At 49.3% G+C, this 27,012-nt stretch overlaps 1 protein-coding gene across 5 annotated transcripts in view; it reads right to left on the bottom strand.

The window, feature by feature from the left end:
* The window catches only part of TBX5 (T-box transcription factor 5), an 83,598-nt gene that overhangs the window by 35,383 nt on the left and 21,203 nt on the right, over positions 1-27,012 (bottom strand). The window contains exons 1-2 of one of the 5 annotated variants that reach the window (XM_069870938.1): positions 9,703-9,813; positions 1,538-1,713 (exon numbers count right to left, since the gene is read on the bottom strand). In XM_069870938.1, the coding sequence (XP_069727039.1) occupies positions 1,538-1,713; positions 9,703-9,748 (222 nt within the window). In that variant the 5' untranslated portion in view covers positions 9,749-9,813. Of the gene's footprint in view, positions 1-1,537; positions 1,714-1,867; positions 1,933-4,069; positions 4,371-6,453; positions 6,687-9,702; positions 9,814-27,012 lie in introns of those variants that run through there. The other 4 variants (XM_069870941.1, XM_069870939.1, XM_069870940.1 and 1 more) reach the window with 4 other exon arrangements.

Here is a 27,012-nt window from a genome sequence, read left to right as displayed (position 1 = left end):
GGGGGCGGCAGGACCCCGCACAGCCCCGCCGGGAGCCTCGGGGGGGAAAGGATGCGCGATGGGGGCATTCCCGAGAAAATCCAAGCGTTTGCGCCTTGGCAAAGACGGAGAGAATGGGATTTCAGGCCGGAGCCCGCGATGCCGGTCGAGGAGAGGGGCTGGGGTGGAATCCTGCCGGCCTCGGTGCTCCCGAGGAGGGGAGAGAAGAGCAGGAGCTCCCGGAGCCGGCTCCAGCCCCCGTCCTCCCAGCCCAGCCGCTCAAGAGCTCAGCCGGAGGAGATTTACACCCCTTCCCGGAGCGATTTACATCCGTCGGGTCCCCGGGTGCGGGCTGGAGCGGTGTGGGGTGCCATGTCTGCTCCCCTTGCCATCTCTGTTTCCCCCTCCATCTCATTTTCTTCACCCCCCAGCCCACTCTCCAAAAAGGGGCTGTTCCCCAAGAGCCTCACACTTGGCACCACGGGGACAACGCATCCCCCCAAGACGGGGTGGGAGCCGCAGCGGACACCCCCAAACCAAGCACATATTCCCCCCCACTGGAACCGAAGGACTTTGCCAAAGGCACCGAGGGGGGGCGGTTTCCAAATGCCCCTGGTGGCCCCAGGACAGGCAGCACAGCCCGGTGGCAGCGGCCACAGGGGGTGGATGTTTCCCCCCCCCAGGATATACCCACCAGGGCACAAGGATGCTCTCTGGAGGGGCTCCACAGCTGCTGGAAGTGAAGCGATCTGGGTGGAAAAGCCCCTGTTCCCTGCCTCCCCCAATCCGGATGGTGCTGAGCACCGTGGGACTGCTCCCCAGCACCTCCCGACAGCAGGGGAGGAGAAGCTGAGGGGTGTCCCAGCCCTTTGCCACCTTGGCTTGCTCTTCTCAGCACCATGAAGCTCCTCCGGGAGCTTCATGTCCTGCGTGGGAGCCCACGCATGTCCCTGAAACACGGGCGTGGGGGGCAAAGGGTGATGGAGGCTTTGAGGGGCACCCCAGGCTGCACTTGGCCCCTGGGTCCCTACAGGGGTGCCCACGCGTGACATCCTCACCCTGCCCTCACAGCACGTCGTGTGTGCACACCAGCGCAGCTCTGTCTGCGCGTGCAAGGGGTGCAGAGACGTATAGGTTTGTCTCCCACACAAACACACACTAATAGAGCAAATATAACCACACACACACTGCCTGTACGCGTTTGCACCTTTCTCTGCACACTCACACACGGGTGTGCAGATGCCTCTGTGCAAGCGGGTGTCTTTGGTATTTTGGGTGGCTTTCCATGCGTGCCCCTCCACGCGCCTCAATTTTCACGCGTGCACTTCCCCGCAGGTTTAGCACTTGAACACAACCCCAAATCGCGCTAAAGCAGGATGAGGCCCACAGCTCTGACAACCAGGTGAGACTTTTCAACCCTGTGGGGCCTAAAACAACTCATCATCACCAGCGCAGGAGCAGCCACCCAGCTGAGGTTATATTTAAGGGGGGAAAACACAGAGAAAAGGGGGGTAAAAAAAGGAGTGAGAGGGAGTAAAAGAGGAGAGTAGGTCTTTACCTGCTGCGTGAAAGCTGCCTGGGGTGAGGTGGGGGACTTGCTGGTGGCCCCCAGCTGAGTGTCCTGTTTGGCTTCAGCCTGGAGCTCCTTGGCCTCCGAGTCAGCCGGCGTGGTCGGGAGCCCAAAGCCTTCCTCGCTATCCGCCATGTTACGAGCTTCCTTCGCTGAATCCCCCACTGCAGGCACACATCAGGGAAAGAGCAGAGATAAGAGACGCATAAGTCAACGCTGACGTTTAATAAAATATATCTCTATATACGTATGCGATGGGGAGCGAGCCGGAGCGCTCGGCAGGGCTGCCCAGACAAACCGTTGCTGCCCGCAACTCACTTCCAGCTGCCCAGGAAGGGAACAAGGCCCTTTAACTTTGGGAGAGGGAGAAATAAAGACTTTTATTTATTATCGCAGCCCGCAAGGGATGATAGGATTTGGGGAGGGTGGGAGGGAGGGGAAGGGGGAGGCGGTATTATTAAATGCATCTTTTGGAAGAGGTAAACAGCGCACTTGAGGTCTGGCTGGCAGGATGCTGGGAGCGAGGCACAAGGGGGCCATGGGCCGGCCAGCTGATCACACAAGTGACTCTGGAGGTCAGGGGTCTGAGGCTGGGGACAAGCAGATCCTCCCCTGAGCCTTGAACACCTCCAGTTCCCCCAGGTTTGCTGTGGTCTTTCAGCCTCCACTGTCCTCCCAGAGAAGTGGAAGCTTTCACCCCCACTTCAGTTTTGACCAGGCAAACGCGACTGTCACGCGAGACCCTTTCTATAACCCCGTTTTCCAAGAAAATTCAACTTCTTGCACCCCTACAGGACAGCGGGGGGAAAAAAACAACCAAAACGAGCCTTTCCTTCCCCAACCCATCCAGCTGCAAGGAAAGGAAAGGGTAGATGAGATAATTAAAATATAGAAGTGCAAATAAATCAGTCGGTCAAGACAATGAGCAAGGTAACGTGCACTCAGGCTGGTGAAGGGGGGTGGAATTGGAGCTGAAGTGAATTAAGCCATAACATTTAAAATAAAACTGCACGAGTAGAGAAAACAAGCTTAAAAAAAATACGTGGTTTATATCTGATATGAGTTACTATGGTAAGTTTTAAAAGCAGTATTTTGACATAGTTTTAAAGGCTCTATCAGCAATAGCAAAAGTTCCAGAGAAGCACCCAAAAAAAAAAAAAGAAAGAAAAGATAAAAGCAATTGAATTATCTGTTAGTTTTTTGTTCTTAAAGAGTTTCGAGTTTTAGTAGCTTTAAAAAAAATATCTCTCCCATGTTTCAAAGAAGGGGATTAATTTTTGAAAGGCCAGCCATATGGAGGCAATATTGGTTTTAAGTACATGAGAATGTTTTGAAATGTGTTCTCTTTCTCCCTGCAACAATATTTAAAAGCCGTTTAAAAGAAAATGAGGGGGGAAAAGGCAATTCTCCTTTAAATGCAGAGGAAAACTGGGAGTGGAAAGGAGGGGGGGAGAAAAAGATCTTCTCTGCTAGTGGTGGGAAATATATTCATATATATATATAATTTAAAAGGACAAAAAGTGAAAGGACTGCAGCTCCACACCTCTAGAGCTGAGGAGCCTGGACAGAAACGGCCCGTGTTCCCTCCCTCCCTTCCCAAAGGCTCTTTTCCCACCGCACACCAGCCAAGAGACCGAAGGGCAAAGCAAAACGGCTACGAGCGCGGAAAGTGCGCGGGGGCCGCTGCCCCGAGGCCGGCACAGCCCGCGGGCAGAGCCGCAGCTCCAGGGACCATTTAAGGCTTTTCTTTTCTCCTCCTCCACTTTCTTTTTTTTTCCCTTTTTTTTTTGTGGTTTTGGTTTGTTGGTTTTTTTTTTATTTTTTTTTTTTTCCCTGCAGCTTGGGAAGTGTCCGTTATCCATTTTTTAATCGATTTCTCTCCAGCCTGGAGCTGTTATTCCCCTTGAGCTGGCAAAGTTAAGGATGAGGACGAGAGGAGGGGTGTGGAAATAAAGCGTGTTTATTAAAACAAAGGGAGCCCCGGCCATGGCTCCAGCGAGCCTCCGCGATGCTCTCTGCATCCAGATATAATTAAGCAGATATAAAAATAATAATTATTTAAAAAGAAGAGCGGGATGACGGCAAAAATTAACCCAACAGTAAGGAGGAATCGGCGATCCGTGGCTTCTAATTCTTTTTTTTCCCCTTAAAAGAGCTTCTGAGAAGAAATGGAGCTTGACAGAACCAGGCCGCGGTGGCCATATGAAAAATGCATCTCGCCTTGCTAAAGTAGCACCAAGTGGGTGTGCGAGAGAGGGAAAAAAAAAGGGGAGAAAGAAAAAAAATAACCCACCCTCTGCTTTTTGTTGCAGCTTCGCCCCGGCTCCCCCAGCCCCATGGGGAGAGCAGCCCCACAGCTTCTCCTGCAGCCCAAGGATCCCGAGGCCTCGCAGCTCCTCGGCAAAGCCAGTTTGTGCTTCACAATGCCCCCAGCCAGCCACTTTCTCTCTCCCTCAGTCACACACACACACAGAGATTACAGACACCGACGGACACACATGGCAATGGAAGAGCTGTTACCTTGCTCGTTGAATTCCATGCAATCAATGCATCTCCATATATATAATGTATGTGTCTGTTTTCCCCCTTTGCAATGGAAATTACACTGCGATCAGGCTTCTCGTGTGCATATTTCCTTTTATTTATTTATTTGCTGATCAGCATGTGAAAACCCAGCCTGAAAGAAAAAAATCTATCCAATGCAAGCCTGCTTGCCTTCTTCTCTCTCTCTCTCTCTCTCTCCTCTGCTCTCTCCAAACACTTCCAGGTTGTCAGACGCACTAGGAAGGATCCTGAGAGCAAGATAAAGCCCCCACCCCCACCCCTTTTCTCAGCCTGATCTGGAAGATACAGTTTTTTTCCCCCACCCCGCTCTTTCTACTCTCCACCTAAAAATAATAATTAAAAAAACAATCGCCACAAAAAAGTGGGAGAGGACTAAAGAGAGGAAAAATAAAACAGCACCCCCTTGGAAAAAAAAAAAAATAATAAAAGGAAGAAAAAAAAAAGTTTCGAGCGGGCTGGCAGCCGCCGCTCCTCCGGGCAGGTTCGCGGCGCTGCCGCCGTGGATCCGCGGAACGGAGCGCGGAGCGGAGCGCGGAGGTGACGTGGGCTCGTCCAGCTCCCTTCGCCAAGTGCCGGGACCCACTGCCCAGCCAGCCAGGATCCTGCTCCGGAGAGACTCACTCTCACACAGCCCTCCCTCCCGCCCCCTCCCCCCGCAAAGCTCCTTTTTCCAGCCTATTTTTCTGGCCGGCAAACAAGAACAAGGCACAAAGACAATCATCAAACTCTCCAGCAACCCTCCCCCTCCTCTTCTTTACCCCCTTCTCCGCTCCCTCCCTCCCTCCTCCATCCATCTCTCCCAAGCAAAGAGAAAAATTCAGCGTCCAGGAATATTTCCCCCCCCACTTCTCCTCCCTTACCCCTTTAAATAATTCGCTGGCTCCGCTAACCTTGCACCACCCCTGCCCCCCCCTGCCCTCAAAGCAGCTCCAGGTGTGGATTTAAACCCAGTTCTATATTTGCTTGTGCTCACTGAGGCCTTTTAGTGGAGAGGGGTGTGGGGACACCCCCCCCCCCAAAAAAAAAAAATATTGACTCGCTTAACGGGTATAACCTGGGGAAAAAAAGGGGATGAAACACGGCGGACTGGGACTAAAACCCAGCGAAGGTGAATCCCGGGGGGTGTGCGTGGGGTTGTGGCCCTTGTTCCCACTTCTGGAAGCATCCAGGATCCTTCCCTTGCCCTTCTCCATCCTCTTCCTCACCCCTCGCAGCGCTGCCCGGCTCTTCGCCCCGTGCTCAAATAATCAAACCGTCAGCGAGGAGCAGGGATGTGGGTTTATCTGCATCTTCCCTTCGCTCCCTTTCTCTTTTTTTTTTTTTTTTTTAATGTATTATTTGGAGGGTAAAGTTGAATAGGTCAGCGCAGGGTAAACAGCCTCCCTGTCGCATTCTGCAGGCTGAAGAGAACCAGATTGGCGAGGCGGATTTTTGATAAGACTCGGAATAAATGGGATGGTTTAGATTTGCTCTGCTCCCCCTCCTCCTCTGCCCCAACTCGTCGGGGTGTGTGTGTCCCCTAATTCCCAAATCTGTCCCTCTTTTCTGCCTCTCAGCCATTTCTTTTGCATTTCGTGGAAGTTTTCAACCAATCCACCCTCGCAGGGCGCGATAACACCGGAGCCCTCTGAAAGTTTGAGGTGGGGAAGGGAAAAGTCTGGGGGTGAGCGGCTGTTGGGAAGGGGGGTGCGTGTGTGAGTGGAGTTTGGCATCCCCCAAGCCCTTCCCATGTGCACAACAGCTACTTGAGAAGAAACAGCCAACAGTAAACGGCTTGCAAATAAGAATAATAAAATAAATGCACTTGTAGCCGCAGAGAATAAGCCAGAGAACGCTACTTAAACAAACAGAACAAAGCCTGTCCCATATTTCATTATTTTTAGAGGGGAAAGGAGCCGTGGAGCCCTTCCAAACACAAACAAACGAAAGAGCAAAGCGGGCGTCCTTCCCCCGGGAAAGGCGGTGGGAGCAGCCCCGGAGCTCCAGCAAAGCCCTTCCCATCGCACTCTGAAAGGTGAACATCTAGCGGGGGAAAAAAATAAAGGGGGAATAAAAAATAAAGGAGGTGATCCCGGTGCTGGCGGTGGGGAAATGCCAAGGAAGAACCGCAGCCGCCCGTGTGCTTGGGAGCATCCCCCAAGGCACCCAGCTCGCCCGAAATAAGAGGTTTTCTCTTAAAAAACACGAACGCAAATAGCGAGGAGGAAGGTTCCTCGCAGCTGGTAGCGAGAGAGAACACGAGCTTCCCTCCCCTCGCCGGAAAGAAAAGCAAAAAGTGATAATCCCTGAAGTTTGTAAGAGCAAACCCGAGCCCGGCCGCTGCCTGGGGAAGCACTCACCTCTCCAATGCCAAACTAGGTCCCAAACACCTTGAGGACAAGTTGAAAACGATGCAAATAAATCGAATTTATTTCCGTCTGCAGGTTGGGGGGGTGAAAAAGGAAGGAAGAAAAAAAAAAAAAAAAAAGCAGCTGGGAAAAGGACAGCAAGTCCAGGCTCTTAGGACTGTAACGTCAAGGTAAAGGAGCCTTCCAGCTAGCAGCCGATTAGTGGTCTCAGACAAATTAAATATTACTGTTTATTACCAGCCATACTCCAATAAAATAAAGAGAGTTCAAGGCGATAGCTGCTATCTCACGAGCTTTGCTCCTATAGGACACGGAGACGTCACCAACCACGCAACTGGCCTATTCTGTCATGGTTGACTGCAGCAGTAATGGAAGGTTAATTTGTATTATTCTCCTCTTTTTAAAGTCCTATCAGTGAGATCCCTGGATTATTATTTTTTTCCCCAAAGAAATCCATTCACTGCAATGCAAAAGGCAGGGAGGCTCTGTGTGTGCAACCTCTATAGATGGATACATGTGTAAATATACGTATAAATATATACTGACATGCCGAGATGCACAACACAGACATACATATGCGGGTGTGAGGGGGTATATATCATAAATCAGTGTGTATCACCCAAGCAGACAAGGAGTAGCTGAAAACTCAAGGAAAACCCACTTTTTCTTGGAAATAAAAGGGGGGGAAATAGTAGCAAAGCTCCCACTACACCAGGAGTAGCCTAGTTAATCCAACAGTATTAGCATTATTCATCTTAATTAATTTTCTTTTAAAAATTATTATTATAGAGAGCAGGAAACTTGTCAATGGATGCTCAGGCACCTCTGGAAGCGAGCACGCTGGGATACATATAGTAAAACATAATCTGGTTATTTGCAGATTCGAGCGTGTTTTGGGAACGAATTAATTACTCTCATTAAAAATAAAAATTAAACAATTGAAAAAGAAAAAGAAAAGGAAGAAATAAAAAAAAAGAAACTAGTAAATTGAAGTGATAATTTGCCAAAAGAGACTGACAAAAGGGAATTAAAAAAAAAACAACCACACACCCACCAGCCAAACCCCCCAAAGTCCAGTGGCCGCAGAGGAGCTGCCGGCGTTTCCCAGCTCTCCACCAGCATTTTGGGATGTACTCGGAGCCGCTTAAAAGATTCCGATTGAAAAAAAAAACGGTGCTAAAACGTTGTTTCCTCCAGCAGAAAAAGAGAGGAGGAAGAGGAGGAGGAGAAATAGGGAGAGAGAAAATAAAGCGCAACACCTAAGGAAAAGCAAGAAGTTCCTGCAGGAGCTGGAAACTGCAGAGGGTGAGTGTTCCCAGGCAGGGACCTCCAGCCCTGCTCCGGCCGAGGGGGCTGCAGCATCCCCCTCCCGGCAGGAGAAATCCTGTCTGGATTTAAACGGTTTGGCCAGGCCGAGCTGTCCCCATGGCCACCAAGCTCTGCGGACACCGGGGGAGGGCAGGGCCCGAGCAAAAAGGACCAGCGAGGTGGTAGAGAAAAGGGGAGAAAAGCCTCCTTGCCCCAGTTTGCCCCAGGGCAGCGTTTCACAGCTCGAGGTCCCCCCAGATAATTGGAATAGGGGGGGAAAAAAATCTCCTCGGGGGATGATGCTGCACTTTGCAAAGCCTTCTCCAGGCTGGCACTGCCTGCCCAGAGCAGGATAGGACCTTCCTGCCAAAGGCGCACCCCGGATCAGAAATAAACCCCTCTCCTCGCATCCTGCACCCCCCTCCCCGTAATCCCCCCCCACCGCGAAGCGGCTGCAGCCGGGGATGCGCTTCCCTGTGCCCGCTCCGCATCCCGCTCGGCTTCCGAGCTCAGGACCGGGGCTGGAGCGGGGGTCCCGGTGCTGCTGGACCCCAAACACACCCCGGCACGGGGGAAAAATGGACTGCAGGGAGGCGAGCACACGTCTGTGTGTCTGTACACGTGTGCACACACGTGTGAGTCTGGAGACACACACAGTGTGCAAATACACGCACATACGACGCCTTCTCGCTCAGCTCCTTAAGCGCATTTTATATCTTTAGGCTGAACGTACCTTGGGGGGAGAGATACGCGTGAATATCCGCGCCTGCTCGCGTAGGTACCCACACACAAACACACACGCACATCGACAAATCGTACGTGCGTGGAGCTGGGGAGGATGAGACCGTTCTGCACGCTCACACAAGCGCATCAGTGCAAGCTCAAGCCTCCCGTGCCCCATCCATCACCCGTACGCGTGAATATTTACATTACACCTATGGTTTACACGCAGGTTTTGGGTGCACACAAGCATCAGGCTGCTGCCTTTCTCCACATAGCTCGGTGCGAGCGTCTGAAAATTTGCACAACCCCGAAACCCGGGCGAGAGGATAAATATGTGCATGCTACGTATTTTCCATACTCCATATATATATATATATACACACACACACACATATATATAGAGATAGACGGATGGATGGATGGATGGATAGATAGATAGATAGATAGATAGATAGATAGATAGATAGATAGATAGATAGATAGATAGATATAAGCTCCCACATGCATAGAAATAAAGGTCATCCATCCATCAACAGCCACGGACCCAAACCCCCACACCCTGGGCACTTACCTAGGTGGGCGAGGGGTGCGTGGCTGGGCAAGGGGGGGACCCCGAGCTCTCTCGCTGTTGCTTAGCTCCTCGCTGCAGTCAGGAGAGCAGGATCAGGCCCGGGCACCCCCCGTTTTTGGGGAGCACATGGCCGGAGCCTGGCGCAGCGTCTCTACCCTATTGCTACCTTTGGAGGGTGCCACTCGCCCTGCAGGTTTCTCCTCTCGGATTTTACCCTGGAGAGGTGGAGGAAGGAGCGGGGGGGGGTGGCGGGGTGGCTAGGGTGCTGGCTTGCAGTGGGGTCGAGGTGTCAGCAGAAAGAAATAGTGCCGAGCATGAACTCACTCCCCACCCCAACCCCCAAACACACACCCTTTAAAATCTCCTTGGGGCGGCTGAACCAAACCGAGAAGCCAGGGACGGGGAGCTGCTGGCCCTCCCGGCTTATAAAACAGACACACTTCGGCGTTTGGGGCTTTTTAACTCGCTTTTTTTCTTCCCTACCCCCCCATCCCCAAGAGATTTAACTCCCCCATAGCAGGGATTATTTTTTCTTTTCCCTTCCATTTTTAGGTACTTCGCTCCCCCGACCACTTCCCTCTCCTTTTATTTCTAACTCCCTTTTCTTGGCCACATAGCCGCTTAGGCAAAATACACACCTGGGAGAAAGCAAGTATTTAAAATAATCATCCTCTCTGGAAGCATTTCTGTCCATTCACTTGTTTTGGGTTGGGATTTTTTTTTCTTTTCCTAAATTACGGTAGCAGTGACTGACTGCATTGATTTTAGGGTTTATCACCAAGAGGTTTGTGTCAAAGAAACTCCAATACAGCTCTCCCCGTGTCATTATTTCCATTACAAACCCGTACATTTAGTGGTCTAGAATTTGTATACTTAGACGAGCCTTCGGGGGTAGATACCTGCATGGGTCTTTTTTTTTTTTTTAAAAAATTATTTTGTTGTAATTACAGGTGAACAGCATTTATTTTTTAAAGTTTGTGGTTTCGTGTCCTTTTTTTCCCGCCCTTCTGGCTACGTGGAAAAAAAAAAAAAAATTCTTGCGATTAAAACCCGTCCCCCCTCCTCCTTTCAATCCATTCATTTCCCAGGCGAACTCCAGGCTTCAAAACAGTGACAAAAATGAAAAAGCAGCAGCCGGACAGGGGCAGAGCTGCACGACACTGTCCTTCAGAGCCTCCTACACGTGTCCGTGGGATGGAGGCCACTTTTCCTCCCACATGGCAAGCAGAGATGGGGCGAGAGGGTCCCAAAGTCAAGCTAGGAGCATCCCTGGAGCAAGAGGGATCACTCTCTGCCCCCTAAAAGGCATCTCCCCGAGAATTAACTGCAGCTCAGGGGAGAAGAGGCTCCCCAAATTTTCCTGTGGGCACAGAGACAAGGAGAAATTAGGCTGCATTTTTCTTCCTGCCCCCTCTCAGGGAGCCAAGCGAGCGATTTTTTGGCTCATGGTGCTCATGGGATCCCCCTCCCTGCCCCGATCAGTGAGTGATGCTCCCGGTGGAGAGGGAAAGGCTAATCTGCTCTTGCCAAACAGGGTGTCAGTCAGGGCTGTTATCTCGACCCGAAGGAGAAAATAAAAGCAGATAAGGCCTTCGCTCTCGCCCTGGGAAGAAAGCTAATGGGGGAAAGAGGGGGAAAGTCCTCAGCGCCCCTGCCTTTCCCTGAAAATGATCTTGCAATGACCTTGAAGGGGGATGGGGGGGCGGGATGGATGGAGGTGGGGGGGAGTAAGGAAAGGAGCCCAAACTGTAAAGCTTTGAATCAGTCGCTGGAAAAAAAGGCCGCATAAAAGACACCTGTAATTGTCCTGTGTGTCTCCCCTCGATGGATGGGACCTGGCCACCCCGCGTAGGCGAGCCCTTAGAAGAGAGGGAGCAGCCAGAGGCACCCGCACCGCTCCCTAATCCCACCAAAATTCTTCCTCCTTTTCTTTCCAACTCATTTTTATTTCACTCTTTCCTCCTTCCCAATCCGTCTGGCTTTCTTCCTTTTTTTTCCTTTCCGTTCTCCCCTCATTTTCTCGCCCCCGTTCGCTTTCTTCCCCCTGCCCTAAATAACACAGAGTGAACGCGCAGCCGAGCCCGGCCGAGCAGCTCTGACCATATTATTCCTTATATTAAACAGGATACCCACAAATTTCAGGAGCCGGAGACTCTCCCAGGGAGGCAGGGGGGCGGCTGTGCCCCCCAGCCCCACTCCAAGGATGGGAACAGCCTTAACTCGGGTTCGTGTGGGTGCCACAGGCATCCCAAAAAAATATCAGGGGGGAATACAGATTACATACATCACCTAAACAGCTCCTTTCTGTTATCTTCAAAAACTGTTAAGTGCAAAAATATATCCAAGAGAGGAAGAGAAATGCAAAACCAGAGTATTTTTCGCTACCCCTGGCCCCCACATACGGAGTTGCCCCTGTAAATCTCAGAGTCCTGCACGCTCCACGGCCACAAGCGCAGCAGAAATTCTGTTTCAGAGGGGCAGAAACCCACGGGTGTGCGGGGAAATACCAGCGATATTTGCGAGCAATTGGCCTCGGCCGAATCCTGCTGCCCGTCTCCGATTCTGGGGGTTGCAGGTGGTTTTCCAGGGGAGTTTTTGCACTCAAACAAAGGTGGGGGACGGGGCTGAGCATCTGCGTGCGAGTAGATGCTGGTGTTGGCATTCGCTTTGGTGGATCCGATTTTCTATGGGCGCCTCCAGAAAAAGATTTGTAAACCAGATTTATACCTGCTCCACGTATATTAAGCGTTTGTGCTGGGTACGAGCTTGTGTGTTTTGATTTAGGTGAGTAAACGGTTGTAGGCACAGAAAATTCTACTTTTACACACTGAAGAAATTACTAGGAGCTCATTTTGTGCCTGGCTGGGATATATTTTTTGGAGACAAACTTGTTACCTGCAGGCTGCCAGCACAGGGGCTGTGGGTGCCTTTGCGAGCACGTTTTGGGTGCTGTCCCCTTGAAAATCGTTCATTCCCAACGAATAATTATTTTCAGGGGATAGGAGCGCTCAAATCTCCACGCAAAAGCCTCTCTCGGCGGAGCCGGTAGCTCGGATGGTACCTGCAGAGCTGAGCCTGGTTCTTGCACCGGTTGCAGGAGCTGCAAACCACCCCGTTCCAGGGGCCGAAGCAGCCGCTGTTGAAGACAATGCCTATTTTCTGTCATTAATAACTCCTTTCTTTAAAAAAAAAAAAAATCTCCTTTGGATCCAAGATTGTTTTTTATGATTCAGTTGGACAAGACGGAACACATGTTAGTTTAAGCAGGTTCATGAAATAGCTGTAAATCAAATAAAGTTTACGAGTTTAGCAGGAAATACTGAAAAGATGAAGAAAAAAAAAAAAAATCCACCGAGGCAGAGACCAGCGGGCTAAAATAGTTGGTGGAGTTTTGTCCTGCTCTGTGTTTCTCTCTGTTCTCTTGTGCATCTTGCCGATTAAAGGCCTCGAGACCCCGTGTTGGCGCCAAGTGGCATGTTATTAATCAGTTATCCCTAGGTTCAGTCCACATAAGAGAGAAATTTAATCACCAGAAACCAGACCCGACATAAAAGAGAAATCTAAAATCAATTCCCTCCCGCCGTCCCCCCCTTCCCCACCTCCGAAACTATCAGAACGAGCAGAAGCAATCAAGATCTCGCTCCCTCTCCCTCTTAATTGCAGCGGGAGAACTGCAACGTTTGCTGAGCTTTGCCCCGAAGAGAATTTGGAAGGAAAAAAAAAAATTCATTAAATAAAAAAGAAAAGAAAAAAAACATACAAGCACAACGCAACAAGTTTCTCCTTGATCTCGCTATAAAAACATGATGGGGGAGAAATATCCCAGGAGGAGCTTTTAATAATGGAAAAGGGAGAGGAGGGGGGGTGTCGCATTTATCGCTGTTAAAATGATTTTTGAAGGCTCCCGGTGGGGGGTGCTTGGGGAGATCTCCTGTCGGGGTATCCAGCCCCTGGGGCTCTGCCTCCTTTCTCCAATCCCTGGTTCTATTCGGGAATGGCAATATGGGGGGGCATCTCTCCTAAACGGTGTGTGCCCCATCACCACGGGAGCTTCTTGACCCCCCTCCACTTTTCCTCCGAGATAGTTTGAGTGGGAATGTCCAGGTTTGGGATCAGGGTGGGAGGAGAAATCCTTGGCTCTCCTCACTGGGAGCAGTGGGGAAGGTCCTTTTGGAAGGGGCTAGAGGTGACAGAAGGAAAGAACACACCCAAACATCTCAATCCTTTCCCCAAAAGCCTCCTTTAAACCAGGGAAAAGCGAAGGGGCAGCGGCGAGGGTCACTCGGGGTGGGACCCGCGGCTTCCACGCGTGTTTTTCGTGGGAGCATCGCCCCGGCCGGGTTTCCTCCTGGTTTCTGGGCATGGTGGGGCGGGGGGGCACAAAGAGGGGTCGCAGTTGTCCCTGGGCTGCGGCTCGAAGCCGTGAAGGGCACACAGGGGAGGCGGGAGGCCGCCCCGGGGCTATATTTGGAAAAGAATTTGGAAACCCTTCCAACAAATCTGTGCGAAAGGTACCGGCCCCGAGAGGAGAGGCTGTCCCGGGGGCTGCCTCTTCCCCTGAACCCCCCACCCCCCCCGAGGGTCACCCCATGCTCCGGGGACACCCCCTGGCAGCGTCTTGCTCCCCACCCGCGTGTTTGTTCCTCGAAAGAGAAGCGGAGCAAGAAAAAAATCCAGTGCAAGCCTTTCCCTTCTCGAGCACGAAGAGAGGTGATTTCTCCCTGGTCCATCCCCACCACGGCAGCCAAGGTTTAGCGAATGCCCTCATCCAGGGTTAAGGCTTCGTAGAGAGGCTCTAACTTCGTGCCAGACAGATTTCCTTGTTCTACTTTACAAAAAAAAAAAAAAAATAGCGGGGGTGTAGGGGAAACCTGAGGACCTCGACCTTGGGAGGACAAGGAGCGAGGGACAGACAGACGCTGCCTCTCCACGTTGCTCCCTCCCCGACGTCCCACCTGAGCAAACCTGCTTGAGGTATTTTAACGAAAATCGTATTTTCCCCCACATTTTTCCTCACCATCAACACCCCCCAAAAACCCTAGAAAACATTGACTTGATTTGGGCTGCCTGATAGGGTTTCCCCCGCTCCCTCTCTACTCTATCTGATTGTTTTCCTACAACCCAAATAGACTGGAAACCACAGGGAAAATAATCAAAGTGCAGCATGTTTTCCCACAGTAGGAATGCATGTTAGCACTCTCTCTACGTCTTGATCCTCTGTTTGCGTGTGGGCATCCAGGCGGAGATGCCTTCAGGAGCAGATGAACAGATGCAGAACGCGTTTGGGGGGGCCAGAAAACACCCGGGACCCACGAACGCGTCAGCCCACGGCCATGGGCTGAGGAAGGCTGCGTGGATTTAAATATTTCGATATAAACACGGGAATATACGTGCTCGTGTGGGCATAGAGCCGGCTCCTACCCACCCGCATCGGGGTATTTGTCTGCTGTGCTAGCAGAGTGGTGGGCACAGCACCCACCCGAGCTCCTGGCTGCGTTGCCTTAATAAATCTGCTTCTCTGCCACCGGGAAAAGGGTGAAAAATAAAAAGAAAAGGCAAGAGATTAGGAACGAGCTGAGCCCTGCGGGTGGAGGGCTCCCCCCGCCCCGCGCAGGCTGCTGCAAGGGGAGCGGGTGTGCTCCGAGGGGAAGAGAGGAGAAAGCTCCTTCTCCAGCAGAAAATGATTTTCCAGAACCCCCTCGCTGTCAAGCACATCCCCAACTCCTCCTCTGCCTGCGGAGCGGCTCCGCTCCCCCCTCCCCGCTCCCGCAGCTGGGCGGCGTAGGTAGCTCCAGATAAGTGAAAGTGGTATTTTTATAGGCTGATAAAAGAGACTTATCTCGGCTTTCCCGAATCTGACAAAGATTCCCTAATTGGTCATTTGCCCACAGCAGCCTCCCCAGCCTGGGGCCCGGCAGACGCTATTTTCAGCCTCCAAAAGGGGTGACACCCCCCCAACCCCGGGCTCCAGCTCCACTCTTGCTCCCCAGGCTGTTCCCTTCCCAAATCCTCCCAGACCGCTTCTCATTCCCAGCCACCCGCACACGCCGAGGCTGAGGTAGACAGGGAAGCCCTGCATCTCCAGACAAGTACAGAGGTGCTGAGGGACCCACCACAGCTCCACATACCCCTGGGGCGACTCTCCGGGGCAAAATTTCCCAACTCCATCTTCCCCAAAGGAATCACCCACCGAGGAGGGCTTGCCCCTGCAGCCCAGTCCTACAAACTGTGTCTTGGCTGAGAGCAGCCACAAACTGTTTATTATGTCTTTTTGCGACGCCAAATACATTTTATCAGCTGAAAAAATCCTTCCCATCCCGTACAAATGCACATTCAACCAAGGTGAAAACTCTCTTCTACAGATTAACAGATAACAAGCAGAGATGCACACAGTTTTGCACCAAGCGTGCCTCCTCCGCCAAACCAGATGCTGAGATAAAATAGAGATCATAGAATCATAGAATCACCAGGTTGGAAGAGACCCACCGGATCATCGAGTCCAACCATAATCCAATCCCCGAGATTAAATACAAACAACAAAGCAACATCACCTCATTTCTTCCACGGCTTTCTGGGGAGTCTGAGTTCCCCTGCAAAGTGCCACAACCATCTTACTGCCAGTCTTAACTCTCTCACTAGCTGAGATTTTTTTCCCTCCAATGCATTTTAGTCACCAGGCTACCAAAAAAAAAAAAAAGGAAAAAAAAAAATCACAGAGGAAACGTATTTCTGAACATCCAGACCTCGCAGCCAGTTCACATCACAAGCCTTGAATCAAGCCGGGAAGTCACACGCTAAACTTATTTCTCATTTTCCTTTTTTTTTTTTACCGAGGGAAGGCACTTGGGATTAACAGCCCATCTGACCTACCAGTGGTGTATGCACATGAATCAAACACAATCAAAGGCCCCAGTGTCAACATTAGCTTGACCCCTAAGACTGGCTCGGGTCTCAGTGTGCAGCAAGGCCTGTTCTGGCCAGAGCAGCACAAACCTTCCCTGGGTTATTAATGCCTGGGGAGGGCTCTGCCCAGCCCGTCAGGTTGGGGTTACAGCCACCTCAGCTGCCCTGGGGTGCAGGGCCTGTGGGGATGGACCTGGCTCTGCCCTGCAACACCGGCAGGATGGCCCCACTTCATTAAGCAAAACCAGGTCTCAACCTGTTTTCTCAACCTAAACCATCCACTCAAAATCATGGAGAACAGGAAGGGAGTTTGGGTTTTATACTTCTTGTTGTGGGGTTGGATTTTTTTGGGGTTTTTTTGATTTTTTTGTTTTGTTGCATTTTTTTCCCCCCTTGTGTTCGTATCTTTTGCCTTTCCACAACTTCTTTTGGCATGATTTCAAGTGGGTTTGGAAGGAGAAGCAGCCCTTTACATCCCATCGGACCCTTTGCAGCCAGCAGTGTGGGACAAGGCCAAGCCCCAAGGGAACAGGCAAAGTCCCAGCCCCATCATGCAGTGATTTGGGACCCACATCCCAATAAACGTGCTCCAGATCTGGCCCTGGGGCTCAGCAGGTGCTGAAGCACGGTGGAACTGAGCTTTATTGAAGTCCAGACTAATGCCCCGTGGCATAAAGAAACACGAGTGACTCCCGAGCACATCTTTTAATATCCTTTTTCCTCACAGAGAGGAACAAAGAGGAGCACAACTGTTAGTTCCCAAATCAAATCTCCAGCAGGAGAGTAGATTTCTGTAGGAGCTAATTTTGATGTAAGCATTTCAGAAAATATTCCATGATCCCTCTTTTCTGTGAACTTTTCACACACCCAAAATGAGCGCACAAATTAACAAGTGATCATTGGGAGGAAAAACCATGCTGCCCTGGCTCTGCAGGAGCATCTCTGAAGGAGGTATACAGAGTCCTGTCAAAGTTTCAACCTCACCCTCCATTTAAATGTCATTTTTTAATGGAAATAACACAATCTCCTCTTCTCCCCACCTAGTCCAACCTGGGCTATTTTTATTTCTTTCATGCACGCTTTAACTTAACGCTGACCTTCGCTTTTAACCTGCTCCTTCTAAATATATATAAATAAAATCATCCTATTAAAAAAACCAGATTCCAACAGTCTCTCTCAGCAATGCTTGCCTCTTCAACCTTAACAGGTTAACTGTCATTAAATCTTTATTTTTTGCAATAACTGGATGAGTGAGGGTTTGCATGGGAAACCTGGGAGCTGGGAAGGGGTTTGGAAAGTGTGAGGGCTGGCACCCAGCTCTGAGCATGGACTGCACGCCTCCTCCTCACCAGTTCTGAGATGGGAGCCTGCAGCAAAGGTTCCCATCAAACCCAAGCTTCTGGGGAGTCCAGCATGTTCAGATACCTACCTGAGCTTCCCAAGAATGAAATCAGAGGGGACTGGCCCCAGATGTCCACCCAGAGTAAATTCAGAGCCAGGAAGATGCATGAATCTTCAAGAGTGGCTGCTTAAACCAATTGCCCTGTTTTGGATCATTATGGCAATCAGCCAGGCACGCTGGAAACACCAGAAACCACCAGATTTCAGAGGAGCAGCACGTTGCTGAATTCCAAACAGCAGGCACTGCCCAGGCTGCCTGCGAGCCACCCTCCTGGGGCCAGAGACGTTCCTCAGCACAGCCAAAACAGAGACAAGGTCACCAGAATGGAGCAGGGAAGACAGATCCGCTGATGGCAAACACCAAGGCTGCAGGGCTAAGACCTCATCCTACAGAAGACTCAGTCTGGTGTCCCATGGCTGCACCTGGGAGCACTCTGCAGCACTCATGGAGCTGGAAATATTAGTCTCTTGCGTGCACCACCGTTGTCACAACACAATCATGGGACCAGATCACAAGAGTTAGTTGCCCACTTCAATTTCAGTGGGATGCAAATGCCTGCATTCCTGACAGCTTTTTGAAACCCTGATAGTAGGAGTTGTTGCTCATCCTGTTTGGTAGTTTTTGAGCTGGTTTGGTGGCGTCTATAGAGACATGAGTGTCTTTATTACGCTGTGCAGTCTCAGGGCCAGCAGCACGTACCATGCTCACAGAAGGTCCTAGTCCCTGAAAAGAGTGGTCATGTCAGCTCTGATTCCTCCATCCCATAAAAGCAACATCTCTGCATCTCAGACACTGGGTAGAAACACGGAAAGTCCAAGACCTCTGTGCAACTTTGGACCATTTTTTGAAAAATTGTGAGCCTATCTGTAAAACAGCAGAGTACTTTGATATCTTTCACAATGTCATTACCTAGTAAGACAAATACTTTGAGATCCCGTGGTGGGCTCCTCCACTGTGGAAATGGGGGGCTTCAGCATCACACAGCTTTGTAAAAGTATTTAAGACCAAGTGAGTGCCTATTCAGTCCCTCCCAGCCCCTTTCTTAATTCTATCCAGAGAGCTAGTAAGGCTAGAAACTCAGCAGCCCTCTAGTCTGGATAGGTCTTACTAGCAAAAGCTCTAAAATCCATCTGCTTCTACAGACACAGTTCAAGTGCAGCCTTGATAGCTCTCACTGCAATTACTGCCTTAACGAGAACAGAAAGTCGAATCAAAAGGAACAGAGATGGAAAAGAGAGAGACTGGATTGGGACTGCAGGAAACAGAAGCAAATTTGCCTTAAGAACAAGTCCTTCTGTATCCTTCAGCTGGATTTAAGTGGTACTTAGGACTTTTACAAGCCCTTTGCATCAGGGAGAATTTCATCGGAGGCAGAGAGTAGCTGCATTGTGCTAAATCAGCCACGATAGATGTACCAACCCATAGCAAGGCTCCTCAGACCAGGACCTTGAGTAAACCCACCAAAAAGCTTTGTCATGCTTTCGAAAGACTGAGATTGATTATAAGGAATATGTCCAATATATCACAGCTGTCTGGGGACTGAGAAGGAGAAAAAAAAAAGCGTCTCCAGCTGGGTAATGCCTCTTTTCCTAAGAAACCTGGGGTATCTACAGATAGACCTCCACCTAGCACCAGTCAGGTTACGGTGGGATGGAAGTACCTTACTCATTGCAGCATTTCTGTAGCTTTTCCATTTCTCCTTCTGCGGGAAGTCCTTAGCACACATTTGGCGTGTTTACAGGATGATGATGACAACGTGTTTCTCCTAAATAAAATCCATTTTTAAAGAGTACATGTGCAATTACTTTGAGTTTTGGCCTCTATTCAGGAAAGAATTTCCCCTCGGGTCAGTTTTGGCAGGGACTGGTAAGGTTTTCTTCTTTTCCTCCGTAGGGTGGGCCATGGTCCACTTCCTAAGATCATCTGGACATTTTCACCTAACAATTTCCCTGCTACTGCCGGGACCCGGGACACTGGCAATGCCCTTGATCTCTCCTGCATGTTGGAGCTTTTGTGGCTTTTGGTCTTTTGTACTAACGGTCTTAAATTTGTTATAGGGTGTTGGGAAGTGTTTTACGGCCTGCAGCGTATGCAGTGGATGTTCTGGGGACCTCTCTGGATTAAGCGGCTATTTACATGGTCACCTGTAATTGTGAGCGCCTGTACTCAATGAGGCAGGTGGTCCCTCTCCATGGTCTGTCACCCCTCCCTTATCTTCCAGTAGCAGGGCACTGACATCCAACTACGAGGCAATTACACTCCCAGCGTAATCACGTGTAACATCTCCCTTTTCTCCTATTTGGAGTGTGGCGCTTATAAGCCAAGTTGATGGGGAATATTCGGATAATAAACAAGGTGGAAGTCCTGGAACTGGGAAATTATGAAAGCTGGGCTCTGCTCCTGTCTTGCTACAAACCGCTTGCATGGGAGCCTTCCTTCTTGCACATCCTTCAATTCAACATTTAGACCGTGCTGGTTATCCCAGGCTCCTTTTGAAGTTAAAAGTAAGGTGTTTTGTCTAGTCCTAAGACACTTCCTTGCAACAGCAAGATCGACTCGCCCTTACCCATCCACCAATAACAAAGACAGTGGGAACAACCAGCTTAATGCAAGTATCTACTTTTTAGATCTCTTAGCCCTAGGGAATATGTGCAATGAGCTTAACGCTGTGAGTCTGACCTTGGCGGGGTCTCCAGCCCTCCTGCAGAACAGGTAACACGGACAGATTCATCCACGTTAAGTACAAGACCTTTGAAACCAAACAGGGCAAGAAGCGGTGCAGCATGATGCCTCCCACTCTGCAACACATGTATGAGTTTCATCCCTGGTTATGTTATTAAGGTCTCTATGCAGATAGAGAAGGACAGAAGCTGCTGTCACCCTCGTCATTTCCAAGAGGGGAAGGTAACAGAGATTAGAGACATAGCAACTCAGTTCTAGATCGCTAAATTTCAGCGTAGGCAAAACCAATGCCTGCAGGTCAGATATACTTTATGGATGTGCCATCATCCTGAAGCTTGTATCTGGGTGCTTCTGCAGCTCATATCTCACCCACCTCTGAGTGACAGCAGCAATTTTGTTTAGACCATGCCACGCTCCTTTAGACTCCTGCACATCCCCATCTGGACAGTGCACAGTGTCAAGATCACCTCCAGAAACACAAAATATCCAGTGGAGAGAATTGGTGGTACTAGGGCTTGCTCGGGATCACAGCATCTGTGTGCTGCTCAAGCCCTCAGCCATGACCTGAGCTCCACTTCTACAAATGTGCTCTTCATAGCTGGGAAAACTGGCTCGAAATTGGCAACGGAAACACCCCCCTCCGCTACCAGATCCAATGTGCAGCACAAAGAGATTTCCCCCTAATTCTCTAAAGAGAAAAACAAAAAAAGCATACAAATACCAAAACATTAATTACTGCCCAGACTACTGCTAATTAGTATAAATTTACAGCAGCTGCACTACTGGAAAGTGAGCTCAGCCTTTAAGCGCTGGAAATTACTAGGGAGTATAATTTTTCTACAGTTTTTCTGAACTTCTAGAAATCTACAGGAATGTTCCAGTATACTAACTAACTTCATCAACATTTCTAAGCCTTCTTTATTCTGCCTATACTGGGGTAACCATGAAGCTCACAGGCATGAAATCCACAAATGCATTCCCTCTCAAAGACTCCTGTACACAACGAGTTCAGCGATGTCTGTCCAGAGAACCACATAGGAGAGGGTGTGGAGCTCTCTAGCCTGCTCTCTTACACCTCATTCATCAGCTCTTACTGATCAGCACAGATCAATGTGGAGGGCTTTGGAGGTGTTCATCTTGTTTGGATTTCGTTTCTTGCTTTCCTGGTGGAATTACTGAGCAGTGATTTTCTGCGTGCATTATGAAGGCTAGGTCTCAGCAGAATACGATGCAACGCATTTTGCTGGCAGGACAGGCTCCAGATCTGTTTATCACTGTTCTTTAGAGAGGTGGGAATTCGCTCTGGGTAATGCTAGCCTTGAGTACCAGTCTGAGTCTGCAGCATCCGTTAGGCTCCACCATCTTTCACCTGCCTTAGCATCTATATTGCTCACCAAGACTGCAGAGCTTCTCCAGTAAGTAAAATATAACAATTAATCTAATACAACACTGACTGGCAAATTATTTAGCTACATTAAATCTATTACAACCCATCAGATTTTCCTCCCTCGGTAATTCTCACTCATTTAAATCCCGGTTCCTGCTCCAGAACTGGCAATAAGATCATAAACAGCTTATGTGTGCTTAAAGAATTGATACCACGGTAACAGCAGGTAGGCAGACAGGTAGACAGACAGACAGACATGATGATAAGCCATACATCTGGCATGTAAGTATCATGGCAGTGGAATTACCATTCCCCAGCCAAGTTTCACGCTTTAGGGAGTTGTTTTGACATGCTGTCAATGCCGCACCAGAATAACCTGATTTATTTCCCTTGTTCTCTTTGAAAAGGTCTATTTGGTGCCATTTATTTTGCACTCACTTACTCGCCATCCTATCAGGAGGCGGGAGGTCAGCAAGGTCACTCCTAAGAGAGTATCACGTTCTGTACAAAATAGAGAAAACGCTCTAAGTTGGCGGGAAGGGAAGAATTCATGCTGGGGCCTCCTTTCAGCCTTCGCTCTCCCACAGTGGACTCATATACCTCTTCCCTTCCCACATACTTGCTCTTCCTTTCAAATGGAAAAGCCAGTGCCACTTTTGCCTCTATCCCACCAGCAGCCATCCCTCCCCCCACGAAGAGCTTGCTTCGGGTTAGTTTCATTTGCGCCTCCGCTGAGCCTTGGCTGGGAATTCTCAGGACTCCCATCTCAATCCATCCTCCCTGTATCGCACAATAAAATCGTTTAGTCTTTTCTGTCTTGATACATAAAATAGATGTTAAGTCCCAAAGGGCCACGAGAGTAACTGAAGGCACAGCAGCAGACAGAGGAGAGATGCATTGCTCATTTCAGACAGGGATTTTTACAAAGGACCGAGGCGTTTTTAGGCATAAAATATACAGTGAATACCCATATTGGCATATATGCCTGTAAACACAACATTCGTGCCTCATGCCCAATTCACATGTCAGCCGCCACGCTGTTCTTTCCCTGAGATAGAAAACTTCACATCCCTCCAAGCCAACCTCAGCCAAGCAAGAGAGACAGTTTGGCAAGAGCTACCCAGGCAGGGACAACCGCTTCTGCCCCATGGAAGGAAAAAATTGTTATGATAAGAGATCTGCTACCAAACCCACAAACTATTGCAGTAAAAGTGCACTTCGTGATCAAAATGCAGTCGTTTCAAAGGCAAAGAGCGCAAGAGAGAAATCATGAGCACGTGACCTTTTTCTTCTTGTGGAATGTGACATGGCTGGGCAAGGCTGGCACAAGAGTTGAAATAGAGTCAGAGTTTGACTCTCCTCAGTAGCAGGAGGAGCAGTCCCGGGAAGCAGAGAGCACAGGCAACTGTCCAAGCCACTTGACTTCAACAGCAGAAGCTCAGACCTGCTAAGAAACAAGGCAGGATTCTCCTTCCTGCTGAATAACAACCTATTTTATCACTGCCTCCTGCACACAACCACCTTTTACACTCTTTTCTTGACAGTTACATCAGTCAGGAGTATTGCCTACATATCTTAGGAGCACAGCCAAGGCTCTAACAGAACAATCTTAAGGAGAGACTCTTCAGCTGGCACCTTTGCTTTGTTTAGTTCATTAATTGGGCAACATCTAAGCTCAGTACTACCGAGTGACTGGCCTGGGAAATAGCTCATGGAATAACACGAGCTCCATGTGCAGCTGAGAGCCGGCACTTGACACCTGCCTTCTTCCATCTTCACAGCCTGGTACTTCTGCTGCCCCAGCCTCCAGGCTTCCATTCAGTTAATCACCCTCATACTTGATAGCTGCTGCCTGCCCAGCTGTCCTGATGTTTCCAAACACAGGAACCCAGTCCCCTGGTCCTCTACACAGAGGAATGAGCGTTGCATTCACCACATCGTGTGTGTCTCAGAAATCAGTCGAACATTGGAAGAATTATGTATGGTTGAGATAAGCATAGAAGTATAGGCATTTATGCAAAGTTCTCCTTCCCCCCAGGCTCAGCCAGCAGCATAAGAAAAGAGGTAACTTTGTTGAATCAATAATAATAATAATAATAATAATAATAGCAGCTATCAGGGAAAAATAGAAAGCAAATACCTCTAGGACTAATAATAGCACCCCAGAAGTAGCAATCAAAGAATCCAGAATTGTGACCTAAGGTAATGTAAAAATAGCCATGAGGTCCAAGGGAAAAGGGGAAGATATTTCTAGCACAGACACGGCAAAATTCCCTCTGGAAATGCAGACAGGTTTGCTTCATTTCCTCTTAAGCTTTTGCTGAAATATCAAGCAGCACAAAAGCCCCTGATTTGCACTAAGAATACAAACTGTTGAGTGCATAAGCTCTCTCCAAATCACACTAGGTACATTGCCATTCAGCAACCATCCTCCTTCAACTCCCATTCCTGTTTCAAAAAAGAGAGAAATCTGAACCGATGAGCTAGTTTTAACAGTTCTTTATTTGCAAATCTACTTGTCTTTCAAAGGCATTTTAGTCATGAAACTTCACCAAATGACAAAATGAAACTCTTACCAATTCCTGCATCTGTGGAGAGCAAGGTCTTCCCCAGAGGAAGAACCAAGCTCATCAAGGAGGCTCTCTCCTTCTGTTCCCTTCTGACATGCCCTCTTTTCCCTTTCCCACTATTCAGTCTGAGCTCTTCCACATCCTTGTTATTTAAAATCCAGCTGCTCTTCCAGCCTCTACTACCCAGATCTGTCTCCTCTTCCACTCACAGAAGGCTTCTCCCAGAGCTGCACAAGGACCATTTCCTATTCCACGTGTTCCTCTTAAATTAATGTAGTAGCTAGAAACAAAAAAAGGAGGAAGAAAAGCAGATGAGCGTTTGGGCCATAAATTGAAAGCCAAGACTGACAACCAATGCTGTAAAAGAAAGAAGGGCCAAGGGAGAGGTAGTCAGCCTTTCTCAGACCTAGGAGGAGGAGAGGATGATAGCCGCATCATGGTAAACGGGCTGGTTGAGATCCCCAGACCAGGCTCGTGGAAATGAAAATTGAATAAATACTTGAATATCCTTCTTAATTACTCTTTTTACTGCCATGTTTTAGTTACCTCAAATGGAGTGCGCGAAGGGATTAGTAAATAACACTTTCCTTTGTTAAGCTTTCTGTCTGCTTTTTGCTGCTTTGCCAAGATCTGACACCCTCCAAAACAAACAGAAAATACGCGAATAAATAAAGACTTCATCAGCTCCACAAGGTGTTGAAATAGGAGCAGTGCAAAGAGACTCAATCGTGTTAGCTTGATGGAGAGAACATCCCCAGAATTCCCATTACAGGATCTTTTATGGTAGCAAACGATACTGTGGGACTAAGAGAGCTGCAAGATCTTTCCATGTGTGATTTTGCACGATTTTCTGCAGCTCAGAGGCTGTGCCCTGGTTCTTACAGTACAGAAGGGCTGATAAAGCTCTCAGAGGGACTGTAAGTGTAATGCTGCTAGCAATGCTCCAACTATTTACCTTGGACCATTTGGGATCCACAGAGAACATCCTAGTAGTCTGAGCAGGGGTGCCTGGCCTGCTACCTTGTTTTAAGCCTCAGTGCCACATGCCAACATGTGTAATCTGTGGAATCAGAAGCTCCTAGGCTGCTTTCCTGATGTATTTATATGAAAGCAAAGACATCGTGGGGACATCACAGCCCCAGGTACAGAAGGAGGTGGTGTGCGAGGTCACTTATGGCTGAGAAGTTGTCTTCAAGACAACCTTACCCATTAAATTGTGGGTCAATGAAGAAGCAGTGACAATGATCAGAAGGGTGATGGTATGAGCATGGGCCAGCCCCTGGGTCCTGTGACAAGAGAAGGATCTGCTGGATGTTTGTCTACCCTCCTGCAGGTTGACAGCAGCTCCCACGAACACAGAAGTGTGCTGGATGCACAGTATATCTTGGTCCTGTCAATGAGAAGATGCCTGCGCTCCATCTGGCCTCTGGGAAAAGTGGAGAGGCTCCTGCCATGAGTCTTCAGCCTCTTGGTGGCATCTCAGGCTGCTTTACCCTCAGGCTTTGCCTACCTCCACCCCCCCAGGTCCAGCAGAGCACGAGCCCCTGCTGCAGGGTGCACTGCTGGGAAGCCAGGACAGCACCATGAACAACTCACCCGGGGCTTTTTTACTTCTTCTCTCTACTCTGTCTTTCCATCACAGCCCTCTTTCTTGCCAACTTGCTTTACCCTGCTGAGAGGGAAATGGGGAAGAGAGAATCTCAGTGCCCAGACCCCAAGATCCTTCTGAGAGTTTTCTCCTGCTGCAGAAAGTCCCTTCATCATCCCTAAGATTAACGTAAAAATGGTTGAGGTCAATATCAGAGAAGCCAAACTATAAACTGAGAATTACATTTTAGCCTAAATAAATCATTGCTTTCGAAGCTGGGTCTGTGGTTGGGCAGGGAGAGGAGGGACGAAAGCTCTAGGGAGCGCTGGGACCCCTTGAGGAGTTGAGTACCTGAAGCCCTTATCCTGTTCCCTGGGACCAGCCTCTTTGGTGCTAGCTAAGGGAATCTGCCCTGCTTTCTAGGGGCTCCTGGAAAGACTCTAGTCTTCAGCAGACCCAAGGCATTTGGCAGATCCTCCCCCCAACCCCAGGGCTGCTTCCTCTCTCCCCGCGGGAAATGCCCCTCTAATGATTCCCCTGCCTCCCTGCTCTGCAGTTTGTCAGGCCGGCTGACTTCAAGCCATCCTGCATCTGTTTTGCCTATAGAGCCGCGCTCGCCTACATTTTAATAAACCCTATAATTTACACATTTCCCTCATACCCTGTAATTTCACCACCCCAAGACACGACGAAGGGAGAAAGCGCAGAGCTGGGAGCACTCATGGAAAGCGCTGCCAGAGAATCAAGAAATAAGTAGAGGGCTTAAATCTGCAGCAGTAAAATAATCCAGGGGAGGGAGCCAACAATGACTGAAAAATAAACATCTCCCCCTGCAAAAGCCTGCAGCCAGCCCCACTCCTCGCAGGCTGGCGCTGCCAAGAGAGCGGGTGCACTGGGAAAAGCGCCTGGGGACTCTTGGAAAAAAAAAAAAATTGATGTGGATTATATGGACCCCTTTTATAAGGCAACTGTTAGCTGCAACTAAGTTTAAATTTATATGTTCAATAAAGTCTCTTCCATCCCTCCCCTTCAGTGCCAGAACCACTTGAGGAAGCCGACACACGCTTCCCATTTGAAAATGTGTTATTTGACCATTTTTATTCTCCGCTTTTGTTCTCCGGGCTGCAGCCCCTCCAAAGGTGAGGGGGGGCATTTCTGCGCCGAGATCAAAGCGGTCCTGTGTATACACACACTCGCACAAATTATGTATTTGTGATCAAGTAACGCAGCATCAGGAAAAGCTAGGCGGGCATGTGGGAGAGTGAGATATTTACACAGGCCTGGCTAGAGGCAGAGAAATTATTTTAAGTGTTTTTCGCTGGTGCCAAGTCATCTGTTCACATATACGTGTGCACGCGTAAAGATGATGAAGAGACCGGCTCAACAGAGCCAGGAAATTCAGCATTAACCCCCCCA

This window comes from Phaenicophaeus curvirostris, chromosome 17 (genome assembly GCF_032191515.1).
Source record: "Phaenicophaeus curvirostris isolate KB17595 chromosome 17, BPBGC_Pcur_1.0, whole genome shotgun sequence".
NCBI lineage: Eukaryota > Metazoa > Chordata > Aves > Cuculiformes > Cuculidae > Phaenicophaeus > Phaenicophaeus curvirostris.
Note: the sequence above shows the minus strand (reverse complement) of the source record. Positions and strands in the feature narration are given on the sequence as shown.